This window comes from Nicotiana attenuata, chromosome 6 (assembly GCF_001879085.1).
Source record: "Nicotiana attenuata strain UT chromosome 6, NIATTr2, whole genome shotgun sequence".
Lineage (NCBI taxonomy): Eukaryota > Viridiplantae > Streptophyta > Magnoliopsida > Solanales > Solanaceae > Nicotiana > Nicotiana attenuata.
In genome coordinates this window covers 65,303,303-65,317,596 of record NC_031994.1, presented here as the reverse complement: position 1 = coordinate 65,317,596, position 14,294 = coordinate 65,303,303, and the positions used below count along the sequence as shown (strand labels likewise).

The 14,294-nt window shown below is 36.3% G+C and overlaps 2 protein-coding genes across 2 annotated transcripts; one reads left to right on the top strand and one right to left on the bottom strand.

Annotated features, from left to right (window-relative positions):
- On the top strand, positions 1,069–3,101 carry LOC109227117. The gene is made up of 2 exons (XM_019392145.1): positions 1,069–1,380; positions 2,816–3,101. The coding sequence occupies exons 1-2, from the start codon at positions 1,229–1,231 to the stop codon at positions 2,880–2,882; spliced, it is 219 nt and encodes a 72-aa protein (XP_019247690.1). The 5' UTR covers positions 1,069–1,228; the 3' UTR covers positions 2,883–3,101.
- On the bottom strand, positions 5,717–8,181 carry LOC109228295 (protein LAZY 1-like). The gene is made up of 5 exons (XM_019393448.1): positions 7,878–8,181; positions 7,720–7,786; positions 6,865–7,580; positions 6,142–6,391; positions 5,717–6,035 (listed from the first exon to the last, which is right to left on the bottom strand). Exons 1-5 carry the CDS (start codon positions 7,881–7,883, stop codon positions 6,016–6,018), a joined length of 1,059 nt encoding a protein of 352 aa, XP_019248993.1. The 5' UTR covers positions 7,884–8,181; the 3' UTR covers positions 5,717–6,015.

Below are 14,294 nucleotides of genomic sequence, written 5' to 3'. Positions count from 1 at the left end.
AATTTTTTTTTTGTTGGTGGGGGATGGGTGGGGGGGGGAGGATAGTAGGGTGGTGACGGAAAAAAACTAATTTTTTTTTAAAAAAAAAAGTCTTTTTGGAGAGAGGGGGTGGGAGAGGTGTGGTAGGGAGAGGAGGGGACAGGGGTTGAGGTTAGATGTGAGGATAAGTTGAGTTTTTAGAAAATGGTTTCCTAACTTTTTCATTTTCCTCCAATTTCAGGAAAATGTGATATCTAGGAAAACATTTTCCATACTATTTTGTGCAACCAAACAATGAAAAATAGGAAAACATTTTCCGAAAAATATTTTCCGTCATGCCAAACACACCCTAAGTGTCTGGATTTCTTAACTTAATTTAAAATTCAGAACATAAGATTCGAATTTCGACATAATTTTTGAACTTTAGGGCACCTAAAGTTTGAACCTTGAGGTTTAAACTTTAGGACGGCGCCCCCCAAAGTTTGGGTTAAATACATTGTAATTTGTGGATATATTTTAGACCGAAATTCAAAAATAGCCAGATTTACAAGTGGTAATTGAAAAATAGCCACATTTTCAAAAGTAATCAAAATTTAGTCACTTTTCATGTAAAGATAAATCTGAACGAAAACACTGTTCAAAATTCGAAAAATATTCCAACATAATATACTAGAGTTCGAATTTTTTATATGTGAACCTCCAGCAAAATATACTGGAGTTCCAGCATAATATGTTGGAAGTTCATACACATGTGCTCCAATTTCCAGTATATTATGCTGGAACTTTTCGTGTGCTGGAGTTGTAGCATAATATGCTGGAAGTTCATACACAGGTGCACCAATCTCCAGTATATTATGCTGGAACTTCCGTGTTACAGCAAAATAGTAGCTATTTTTCAATGACAGTGCAAATACTGGCTATTTTTTAATTACCAGTTTAAAAATTGGCTAGCCCATGCTATTTCACTATATTTTAAATTGCAGGCTTAAAAGTGGCTATTGGTGCACTTCACCTTGCATCAACCCAATCTCTCTTTGGTTACCTTTTCGAGTGGGCCTGGTCCTAATTCGAACTACCAAGTACCAGCTACCAAAATCCTCTTAATATTCCAATTTTGACAAATTTCGTCTTCTCCAAGTAACCCTTCCTTCGGTTCTCTACAGCCAAAAACCCTATAGATTGATATTAGCATCATTATCATCATATTCCCTAGATTAAGAGCTCTGAGACTGAAATACCCTATCCTTAAATGGCGTTAACGAACTTTATACTAACGGTGGTCGGAGTGAGCGCGGCTATATTATTGCTGAGGAGCGATGTCAAACAGTCTGCATCCATCTTCAAGCGTAACGTCCGTCAAATTCGCCATTGGCTCGAGGAAGAGTCTTCCTCCGCCGCCAAGTATGCCCTTACACTTCCCTGTCCTTTTTAATAATTTTTGCTTATCGAAAGTGCTGTGCTATAATTCTCATTGATTGATAAAAACGAGATCTTTATACAATGGAATTGCAAAGACTCAGTTCACATTCCCGTAACTAACTTTGATTCCCAGTAAACAAATTTCCTTCCAAATTGAATCAACCGCTAACTAACTGCTTTAACTAACAAGCTGACGTGGCATTTTCTAGCTTCTTCTCCAGCTGCTCTATCTTTTATTACTCCTTGATCCTTCTCTTGCAAATGCCACTGTAGCTAGACTGAGCTGGAATTGGGCTCAACTTAGCTACATTGAGCTGATTCAGTAACTCCTCCAGAGACAGAGCCACGGAACCCATAGCTCGTCTTAGTTACTTGGTCCGCAATTAAATATTTTTACATATTTGATGGATTTGTAAGTACAAATACAGTGTTTAAGCAAAAGTGATTGGGTTCGGCCGAACCCGCACCTAATAGGCTAGCTCCGCCTCTGCCTCCTGCATCATTATCCCTCCCTTGCTGTCCCATTGGCACCATCGTACTACGCAATATACTGGTAGCTTGAAAACAGTTATTACGAAACTACTTTGCAAATTGGTGTTTTTGGAGATGTACAAATAAAGTATCCATGTAATGGACGGATTGAAGTTGTGTCAATGAAGCACGTAAATAATGGCAAAAGTCTATAACCACCGCTTATTCGATGTATCTAACACACTACTCCTACATGTTGTGTCTCTTAATCTGTATCGTTCTTTCCAACAAAGAAAAAAGTGCATTTTTTTCTTTTGTTCCTGGGCAAAATTATAGCTTTTGGGCATTTTAATAGGTTATCTAGATGCCAGTGGTATTGAATGTTCTTGGTGATTTCAACAGCAACAGTTTGCTTCTGAAGTTTATTTTGTTTCTCGCTTGGTAAAGTCTAAAGAGTGATAAAAATTAGAGTTCTAGGCAAGTCAAGTCAAGTAAACTTCAGGTGGTTTTTCTTTTGGGCAGCCCCTTATAGTTTTTGTTATCGAGATTTCTTCTCTTTTTTCATTTTTCCCGAGGATGTTTTGGGGAATCTGCTCCTGTGCTGCAAAGATTGGCAGTTTGGCATTATAGTTTCAGCTGAGGCTCATGCTTTTATAGTCAATTCTTTAATATGTAATTTATGATGAATAATATTTGAAGTTTATCATTCAATTGTAGGTTTAGGATCTTTAGCTTTGGCTTTATCAAAAAAAAAAAGATAGTTAGCTTTGTTTCCTTTCCCTTCTCGTTCCTCAGTTTTCTCTGAACAAGGACATCTATCCACGTTAGATTTTAAATTGGTTTCTCATTGTAGCTTCTTCCGTTAGCTTTTTGATTTTGAAATCCTGTAGCTGTAGTGTATATATCGTAGTCATGATGTTATGAAATTCCATTGATATTTCTATAGGGAATTGGAGAAGGCAAAAGCAAAGGAGATACCTCACAAAGACATTCCTAAGGAGGATAAGCATTAGAGTATCTCAGGAATCTTTATAATGAAATAGAGAGGGCAGAACCAAAGGAGATACCTAGAAGACATTCACTAGCAGGACAAGAATGAGACATGCCTCAGGAATCTTGATAGTTTCATAATTTGCAGTTTCTCACCTGTGCTTCACCTTCTATTCTGTATAAAATTCTTCACAGTTTGATTTCTGATAGTGGATTTCTATTCTATTTTCTTAGCTACTCAACTGCTTGGTACATGTGTCCCTATGAATATCAATATGTTCACCTAATTTTACTGCTATTCGTTGGAAGTCATCGTTTAACATAACTTGCTGGACTTGCTAGACTGCTTAGATTTTGATGTAATCAAGTCCAGCCTTATCTTTGTAGTGTCAAAGTATCAGCTTGATACTGTTTTCAATAAAACCTCACCTTATAAAAAAAATAGATCCTTGGTGTAAGCTCATGAAATTTGAATAAACAGGCTGGATATGGTCGTTAAATGCACTTATGGTGAGAAATGATCATTTAATTCACGTTCTGTATTGAATTCATGAAGGAAATTCTTCATTTTACTATTGCCCGGAGATATAACTGATGCAAAACCGTGTCAGGGAGATGAATATTTGAAGGATAGCGAACCCTGCTTTACTCTTTTATTCAGGAATAATGGGCTTTTATGAATTGAAGTTGCGGACGACAAATGTGGAGTAAATTGACATGTTAAGATCTGGAATTTATCCTTCACAAAAGAAAAGCAAATGCAATTGCAAAAATTGTGGAGTTTGTAGGTGGTCATATCTAATTTGTCATTAGAGCTCAGCACAACTCCTTAATGATTAAAACTTTTGGACCAGTTACATTAAATGCATAAGCACAATGAACTCAACTCTTGCACGGTGATTTACTTAAAATAGCACTTACAATAGCAATTTCAAGTCTACTGCATACCCATTGAAACTAGTTAGTGGCCTTGTCATGTTTGACCTCCTTTATTCGATCGCCTTGTTGGAATAGATAGATGGCCTGTTTATTCACTATGACAAGCTTAGTATGCTTGTTAGTTACTCTAGAATGACTCTGTCCGGGAAGCCTATTTTTCAACCTCTGATAGCTGCAGATATCGAGCAAAATGCTCTCTGGCTATCATATTGGTGGCACTGGGGGACTCATTACCTTGTTCTAAAGATTATCGTACTCTGGATGCCAAGCTAGGTCAACCAAGTGCATGTTATTATATTCGGACTGAATTGGAATTACATCTGCTGCGCTGAGTTGCCAAAGTAGAGACTGAAGCTAGTAAGGCGTTAACAGGAAATGGTGCACACTTGAATATTATCATCCCTGTTGGTTCATCATTGTGAGGTTGGGCAATGCATTGCTGTCTTTATGACTAACTGACTATCAGGAAGGACTAAAAGGAATGAGATTTACATTCATTCATTCATGATAATGACGAGATCTGAAAATGTTTTTTGTTCTACAGTAACAAAAATATGATTCTCTTTTCGATTGGACAAGGCCAGGAAAGGTAACACGTGGTATGATTGTTGCATGTTGTTGTGGACCATCAAAATGCAGAGCAATTTTCACCTACCCAGGAACCACAGAGTGAAACTATTTGAAGAGCAAACAGAACAGCAAAGAAAGCTAAACTTTAAGGAAAGTAGTAGTCATATTCTACATGTAGAAATTGTTTTTTATGTCACTCGTAATGCAACAGGGATACTGATTTGTACAAGACTGCCTAGACCAGAGAAAACTGCTGTGCTGGTATAGAATAGCAACCAATTATAAGCATAAAGATACACACAAACGGACGAAGCTTCAGGTAACACATTTAAATTACACACTGCTTTGCTGCATGTGAATGACATTGTTTCTGCAGATCATATTGAATAAAGCAGTTCCCAAATAGTCGGCTAGTGAATCACATGATTGCATGCATGTGAATGTCACTGTTGTTAGAATAATTGTATAGTAATAATAGAAGAATTGTAATCATTAATATCTTTGCTTACATTTTCACTCATGTGCCTAAAGTTACAAAAAGCTAGTGGTGGCCCATATTCCTTCTCATAGATGATACAGAACTGCGATCAACTCTATCTTTAAGTTTCTAAACAGGGAATTTGGAAAGACTAAATTCATTGTTGAAACTGATGGTATTCTGTTGGGCGCCTTCAAAAATTTTCTGCTATGTGTTCCTAATGATCCATCTTCATGCTTCGTGACTTTTTTTTTTTTTTTTTTTGATAAGGTGAGATTTTATTGAGAACAGTATCAAGCTGATTATGTCAAGATTCATGCTTCATGATTTATATTCAATACTTAATGTCTGCTTGTGAAAATGGACAGTCCATGTACCTTGTATTTTTATTGTGTCAAGTTTGGTTCTTCCTCGTACAGCTACATATATGGTGCTAGGATAGTAGTTTCTGGTGGATTAATATTGGAGAACAAAAAAAGGGGCAGTAGTCAGGACTTATTATATAATCCTTGATCAATTTTCTCAAGTGATGAATGAGATGTGACTGTGTGAGTACAACTATGAAGCCTCTTGAGCGTGCTCTCATCGTTATTCAGCTTTACTGATGCTCATTCTGTGCGGAAGTTACAAAGTTAGCCTTAGAAATGTACCTCCTATGGTAAATAGGAAACTGTATCTTTTTAGTGGTTAAGTAAACTATATATTTTTCATTTTGGTGGTTCAAGTGACTTGACAAAGTCCATGATGGCCTTCTTGTGAAAGTTCAAGGGATATGCCTTCCGGACTTGATCTAACTATATAAAAGTATTCATATTTACTGGTGGTAGAATGATATATCTACTGCACTACGGCTTTAATCATAATAATCAAAGTTTTAACTTCTTTAACACGGATAATCAATGGGGATCTTCACGTATCATTGGAAATGTTCCGTGATAATGAATACATCAGAGCATGAGAATACTTTCTCAACAATTCTTAGCACATCAACGATAGATCAAACTTGATGATAACAACCCATTTCTCATACAACTTAGCAACACACGTAGAGCGAAGGAGGGATTCATTTATTTTGTTGACAATTGACAGCTCAATACTGCACACATATTGTGCTCCTGGAGTAAAAATGCAGAGGATCAGCATTACATTCTTTATCTAAATTTTCAAATCTAGAGCTCCAGCACCAAATCTACATTACACAGTGAGGAAAAAAGAGTCAGATAATAGTCTATTTGTGTGTTTACTTGAAAACAGAAGTCATGAATTTTAGCATAAGCTGTTTACTTAATACTTACAGTCAGCATCTGTTTTAATCCAATGCTCCCTGTTTACTGCTGACACATCATATCCAATATCACTTGGATAAACTTCCGAAGCATGTAATATCTTAGTGGGAATGGAAGCGTTAGTGAACATTTTGTTCAGTTTATTTGCTCCCAGTTTATCAGCCTCGCAGGAAATGTTTCTGATCTCATCCTTTAGTGGCTTGTTCTTATCTGTTAATCCCTCAGCTGGATGAACTTTCCTTTTTAACATTTTTAGGACCTGTACATGATAGATGAATAGCTTAGGTATTTGGTGATATATGCTGATGATTTCAACTCATTGTTTAGAGTACCTCCAAAATATCATGTTCTTAAGCACATGGGAAGTCAACTAAAATGTGTGACAGTTAGGTATCCAGCAGACAGGTTATTTTTGACATTTTTCGTGCTGATGTTTTGAAATAGAATCACGTTTTCAAGAATTTCTATGTGGGGAGCCTTTTCCAATGCCTAAAGTGGCTTGGTACATATTAGGCCTTCAAAGGAGAAGTCATTTTCATGGACAAGAATCTATTGTCTGCACTGTCTTAATCAGTGACTGCATGTTTGTCCTGCCATTTCAGGCAGCCTTCTCCTTAGGGGGAGGCTGGTATCTAGCTAGTCACCTTTGATTATAAATAATATGAGCAAGCCTTTCAAATGAAGTAGTAAATATTTAAGAGTTAATCATTGATAGGTCGAGATGGTACCAACCTGAGGGAGTTTCCTCTTACTTGAGACAGATTCATTGACATCTCCAGAAGAAGGATCTGTCGAGCTCATTGACTTGGAGTGGAGATTCTTCAGCATTTTCTTCATAAAATGAATTGCATGTCTTCCCTTGGTTTGTTTCTTCTCTTTTCCATCTTTTCCTATATGATGCTCTCCCGCTATGTTGTTCCTCTTAATAAAGAGCTCTCCTTTTGGTTTTTTTCCCTCTACTTCTGTCTCTGAAAGTTCAACTGAATAGCCGAATAGATATTTCTGGAGTGGACATTCGAGAGAATTACCATAGGTTTCTTGTAATTCAGCCTCCTCCATTTGTTTTTCGCTACTGAGTGTAATAATGCTTGCATGGCTGCTTCTCTCTGATGATTCATGAGCAACTTCAGCTTCTAGAAACTTCTCTAGCTCATCATTTATAAACTTCAATTCATTCTCTTTTATGTCTAGTACTTCACCATGAATTACATGCTCAAGATGCATAGGAAATGTAGGAGTTGGAGGGTCACTTTTTATTGTTTGAGAACCAAGAGTACCAATTGAAAGAAAGCCATGGAAAAGTTCTTCTTCCAAAGCCATTTCTGTTTCGGTGCTTTTAACTTCCTTGCAAGCAGGTTGCTTTGAGATTGTGAAGCTGTAGTTTGCTTTTCCATAGTATTCTTGCTCTTCAAATAATGTGCCAGCTGAGAAGGAAGTAGCAGAGTTTCCTGAAAATAATGATGATCATAATAGTGAGAAAAATAAGATAAAAATGTAACAATTGAAAGGAAAAGGATAGTGTAAAAGAGTTCATTCCAAATGGAAGGAACTGAAAGCAGATATATGCAGTGTGAAATAATTACGTACCTAGTATGATATTCTTCGCGGACTCATTGCTGTTTTGCTTTGCTTTACGGTGCATCCAACCTAGTAACTGCAACATAGATGAAGTTAGGAAGTTTGATTTGATTGAGCATATCCAGATATATATATATATATATATGCGACTTTAATTTTGGACTCACCTTCATATTGAACTATCTGGAGAAGTGCAGATGAAACCGGGGTGTTCGTTGGAGAGTTTTTGGAGAAACTGTGTTAGAAGAAAGATATTTACTTGGTAGTTGGAGGAAGACATGCAGTACTAGATAAAGGAAAATTTTAGGTGGAAGAACAAAGCAATGTTTTGTCATTATTTTCTCCTGAATAGAAATTAAAGCCAGCATCACTAGCAGGGAAAGAAGTACATTGAGAAGATTACAAGATAAAGGTTGGCTATTTTCTTGTCAGTATTGCATTGATTAGACAAGTTGAGATGAAGTAGACCTACAAGTTGACGATGCTACAGTGTGATATGGGCACAAAGTTTGCACTTTATCATTGCATATAGATTCCTAATACATATGTCTGTCATGTTGGCCTGGCATCTGATAATTTCCAGAACAGAATGCATGAGTAATTGAGTATGATCTAACTTTACTTGCATTCTTATTAAATGGGCTTGACTACATTGAATCATAAGACACATCTACTAACCACCCTAGGAAAAGTGGCGAAGAAATGCATGAGGTTTGTTACAGTATTGGACAGCCCGGTGTACAAAATATTTTGCGTCCATGCAGGGTTCGGGGAAGAGTCACAGCCTCAGGGGTGTGATGTAGACAGCCTACCCTAATGCAAGCGTTAGTGGTTGTTTTCATGACTCGAACCCGTGGCAAATAGTGTTGACTTGAGTTTTGCTCCAAGGCTGCTCTTCAGGTTAATTACAGTACTGATTGGTGAAATATATCTATGTTGCCTTCTGAATTGGCTTCCGAAAGTGTACGTTAGTATCTGATTACTGCAACTGCGAGTGATCACAAAGTTTTTATCATGTGCCTAGGCTTCATTGAGAAGGCTGCATGCATGTCAATCTACAACTATTTTTCCTGCGACAGATCTTCTCTGTTGATTATAGATTAAGTGTGAGAAGCTTGGTTTAGTTTGAACCGTTGATGGAACATTTTATTTGCCTTCGCTAAAGGGGTTAGTCACTTAGTTGTTAAGTACAGTTTTTATCGATCATCTTGTCAAAATTAAAAACTAAAATTTTAGTACTAAAGTACTCCATTTCTTTTATGCAAAACTTGATTGTGATCTAAATATGTTTTAGTAATCTCTTTGTGGCTATAAAATCATATCACTAAGGAAAAATAAAAAAAAATAAAGTTAAATTCTGCTCAAATATAAATTATGTCATTCTTTTTGGAATAAATAAAAAAAAGTGGGGAAGGTACCCGTTTTTTCTTTTCTACTATTGGAACAGTAGAATATGATATTTGCTTAATTAAGTTAATAATAAAGTGTACTAACGGTGACAGCCAAATGCTTAAAGCACATTATTAATTAGTCACACTCAAGTTTATGTATACATATATGGATGTTTGCTGTACTGTATATATCGTGCCAACCCTACTCATAGTGGTTTTATGAAATCCTGTTGCCTCTGATTAATTAGCAAATGTGTTTGGACTATTATGTATAACCAGATATGGACAAGAATATGCAATGTTTAGGGTGGTTAAGATGTTGTTTATGAAATCCTGTTGCCTCTCCTTTTTCTTCTTTTTTCATATAATATTGCTAGACATTGAAAAGAGGATATGAGTGTAGTCGAAGGATATAAGAGATGGCAATTAGGTGTAACATCATACTTCCTAAATCACCCGACAAGCACTGAGGAACAAGCGTTAGTGGCAGTTGAGCATATTTTACTATTGTTATTCTTATATTTCTTTATTCATAGTTTGTTTTTACTTCCTGTTATTTCTTTCACTTCGATTATCCTATTATTTTACTATTGTTACTGTTTACTGTTATTGTTTTGTTTACTTTTAAAATGGATAATATTTAAATTTGTACGCGGTTTTAAGGATATGTGGATTGATTCAACACAAATAATCAAGAACATTAGGTAAATGAGTTAAAGACAAAATGAATGATCAAACCAGTTGTCACTACTAGAAATCCGGAAAAAAGCGATCACAAAAAGCGACCAAAGTTGGTCGCTTACAAGTCACAAAGCGACCAAAAAGCATCCAAACTGGCTTGGTCGCTATTTTGCTGGTCCCTTTACCTTAGAGACCAAAGTTGGTCGCTAATTAGCGACCAACTTTGGTCTCTAAGGTAAAAGGACCAAATATCCCGGTAAACAATATACCGACTAACTTTAGTCGCTTTAATATTTTAATAATATAAATTTAGCGACCAACGTTGGTCTCTATATTTAAATTACGTTATTTTTTTATTTATTATTATTCAAAATATAGCGACCAACTTTGGTCTGTAAACCAAATATTATATTTTAAATTTAAAAAATAGTAACCAAAGTTGGTCGCTTTTTTTTTTAATTTTTTTTAAACATAGGCGACCAAAATTGGTCGCTAATTTCAAGAATTTAATTTTTTTTTAAACATAAGCGACCAAAATTGGTCGCTAATTTCCAGAATTTTTTTTTAAATAGATAAGCGACCAAAGTTGGTCGCTTTTTAGGAAATTTGGGTTAATTAGCGACCAACCTTGGTCGCTATCGCCCAGAAAATATTTTTTTTAAATAGAAAAACGACCAAAGTTGGTTACTTTTCTGGGTATAATTTTGGCAGAAACTGCCTGTTTTGGCAGCTACACCACCTGCCAGTATACCAAATTCCTAAATAACAATATAATTCAATTCATAAACTACAATTTCAATACCAAAATCTCCACAACAACCCAACAATAACACCACCACCACCACCACAACAACAACAACAACAACACAATTTAAAAAACACATTAAAACCAACAAATTAAAGTTCAATAGAAGTAACAAATTAAACTAAGTTAACGCTTATTACACCTAGTTCAAAACCAGTTCTATTTGTCTAGTTCAAAGTATATAAAAGATGCAGTATTATCTTCTACCCTCCTCTTTGCCTTCCTAGCCTTTTCTCGACCCCGAGAACCAGTAGAGTCATTGTTACCTCGACCCTTGCCTGTCATCTGCATAATATAATACATATTTAGATTGAAACATATAAGAAACTAGCTATAAAACGAGAGTTATTAAAGAAACCAACTTTTTAAAGCTCATCGACGTATTGTTCCTCGTCCGAGAATTCTTCTTCCTCACTAGTTTGAGCTTCATCAGTTGATTCTTCTTCCTCATTTTCTATAATTCTTACTTTATTTATATCAACTTCTTCCAATATGTGTTCAGGATGTTCCAAATTATTTTCTAAAAGTTCGTCCACTATTTGGTGAACACTGGAGATATCGTCTTGATATGCAACATCTAACACATTCTCGACTTCCACCCTATCTACAGGCTTAGTTTTTATTACAACCCACCAATCGGACTTATTCCGCCGCATGGATAAGGAGCATAATACACTTGCCTAACATTATGTGCAATTATGAAAGGATCATAGCGATCATACTCCCTCGTATGATTAACCTCAATTATGTTGTATTGATTGTGTACTCTTGTACCTCTTGTTGGATTTGGGTCAAGCCACTTGCATCTAAAGAGTATCAATTTCTTAAATAGCCAATCTGTATATTCTAGTTCTATTATTTCTTTGAGCACACCATAATAATCAATATCTCCAACTTGGTTTTCATCACCACCTTGAACCCACACCCCGCTGTTGTTGCTATTTTTATTTTTAGAGCAATCCTCTGTATGAAACTTATAACCATTCACAACGTGCTTAGACATTGTTGTGACCTGAAGCCCAGGTCCCCAAGATATATCTTTCAAAAATTGATCTACACCATTATTTGGATCATTTATCTACATATTGTTAAAAAAATTCATAAGTTAGCATAACTTCCAAACATTGTTTACCTACATAGTGTTAGAATATTATAAGGATAAACTTATAAATTGTTTGAACCACGTACCAAATCTCGTATATACAGCATCATGGCCAAATTGACTCACGAAGTGACTGTGACACATCAAATATTTTTAGTAGTTGCATTGAGATGTAGTCATAATAAATTTTATATTTTGATAACTACTAAATCAATACTTACTTGAGAAATGGTACAACTTCGGGACAATTTAGCAACACATGAAGTGTAGCTGACTTGTACTCCATATCACTCAAACTTCTCTTTCTAACTGCCTTAGAACATAGGCCTGGTTGATTGAATATGGACATAGGCGGATATAATGGATCATTCACACATTCGACCATGTGCCTATTGGGCCTATTCCTAGCACATGACACATTACTCTCAAAATAATAAGAACAAAAATGAGCAGTTTCCTTTGCAAGATAAGCTTCGCATATAGATCCTTCAATCCTATTCCTCTGCTTAACAAATTATTTGCATTTGCCAATTGTCCTACATAATTTCAGGTTAGCCAAGAACATTCAAATAAAATAGAAAATTACATCAAACTTATAATATTACCTCTCAAAGGGATATATCCATCTGCATTGAACATACCTTCCAAGTCGTGCCTCGTGTACAAGGTGGATTGGAAGGTGTTCCGTCCCATCAAAAAAACCACATGGAAATATCTTTTCCATCTTAGTAGAAGTTACGCGAATGTTCTGATCCATCCGGAGTAGGTTTTCTTCCCTTAATGTGGAAGAACACAAGTCTTTGAAAAATAAACTAATCTCTGTGATGGGTTTCCAGATTCTTTCAGGCAAACCACAAAATGTAATAGGCACTAAGGTCTCCATGAAAACACGACAGTCATGACTTTTCAAATGGCTCAACTTCCCTACCTCCATATCAACTTTTTTTCCAAGATTCGACGCATAACCCTCAGGCATCTTCAATAATTATTTAATAATTTTCTCCAATTTAGCGACCAACTTTGGTCGCTTTTCTTGACAGACCAATTTTGGTTGCAAATTGTTGGTCTCTTTTTTCCGGATTTCTAGTAGTATGTAATGTTACGGCCCAGCCTGAACCTAGGTTGAACAGTAGTTTCGCCATCGATCGGGCCCTTGGTTCGAACCCAAATCGGATGAAGAACAAACAACTATGTAAGAACTTTTGCAATAGCTAGAAAGCAGAAAATGAATTTGTATTGCCTTGGATTTCGTGTTACAATGTGTCAATCAAAAGAAAAAACCTCATCTTTATATAGTAGGAGAATTTCATCCCTAGTACAAGTCTAAAAAAGGCAAAAATCTTCCTTTCCCATTAATTACTGATCCGTAATCGGTCAGGTACGAATATCACGGCCCTTTATCCGTCATGTGTAACTGTTTACCGTGTTTCCCGAGGTTTTAGAATTCGTTCTGGATCCGGGGAGCGTTGCTTTATCGTACCCGGTGATGAACACATCGTTCTTCTTTCGTGTGTCCCGATACGAAAGGTTTCCGGTCTCAATTTCAGTCTCGTGCGTCCATGCCCTCCTTCCGTTTCTTCACCGGGAAATCGGGGTATGCTCTATCCCCGATTTTACCAGTATACATGCTTCTTTTTCATCTTTTCTTGACCCGACGGTCTATCGAATACAGTCTCTTTACTTTTACAAGGTAGGGATAAGGTGTACATACACACTACCTTCCCCAGAACCCACCGTAGGAATACGAGTTTAATTTTGTTCTTGTTGTTGATAAATATTGAGAAGAGAGGATATGAGTGCATGTAATCGAAGGGATCATAAGAGATGACAATTAGGTTTAACATCATTCTTCCTCATCACCCGACAAGCAGTGAGGGACCAGGCCGAAAAAAGCAACTCCTGAGTTTTTTCAAATAAAGCTATCCATGCTGTGGGAGTCAATAATTGTAACTATAAAAATGGTGAAATTAACAACGTTGGGCTGAGCCAAAGCAGTCAAGACAAAGAGGTGGGCGATGGGGCCTTGTGAGGAAACAACGTGGAATCCAGTTGAGGGAAGGATTCTACTTTTAGCTAAAGTGCGAGGCACTAAACAACATGAGAATTCCCTTCTTTAGGTCGAGAGAAAGAAGAGAGCTCCGTGCATGAGAGCGAAACATTAAAAACAGTTGTTGCATTCTGTAGGGCAAAGTGTTTGATCGAAGTACCTAGCGGAAGTGGCAAGTTGGTATATGAACATTGCAATCTTCATATGTACTTGTTGCTCCCAAACGCACACGCAAGTGTACGTGGTCGACAAGTAATATAAGATTGTAAGTTCAGATATCATACCCACAGGGACTTGTGATTAACTATCAACTAAATTAAACCCAAACAATTAATCTATTCAAGCGAATCCTAAAGTATGAATATTTAACTAAAATTTAATCTAGACTAACAAAATAAGAGATTAAAGAAAACAAGTTGGCGAATTATAGAGACAAATTCAATGTGAGTGAATATTCTAGAACTGTGGGTTAGCTAACAATCCCGTTGAGTTTTCCACTTAAATCGTCTAGTTAATTTATCTGGTTTATTGGTTGACAGGGTTAATATTGCTCGTAGC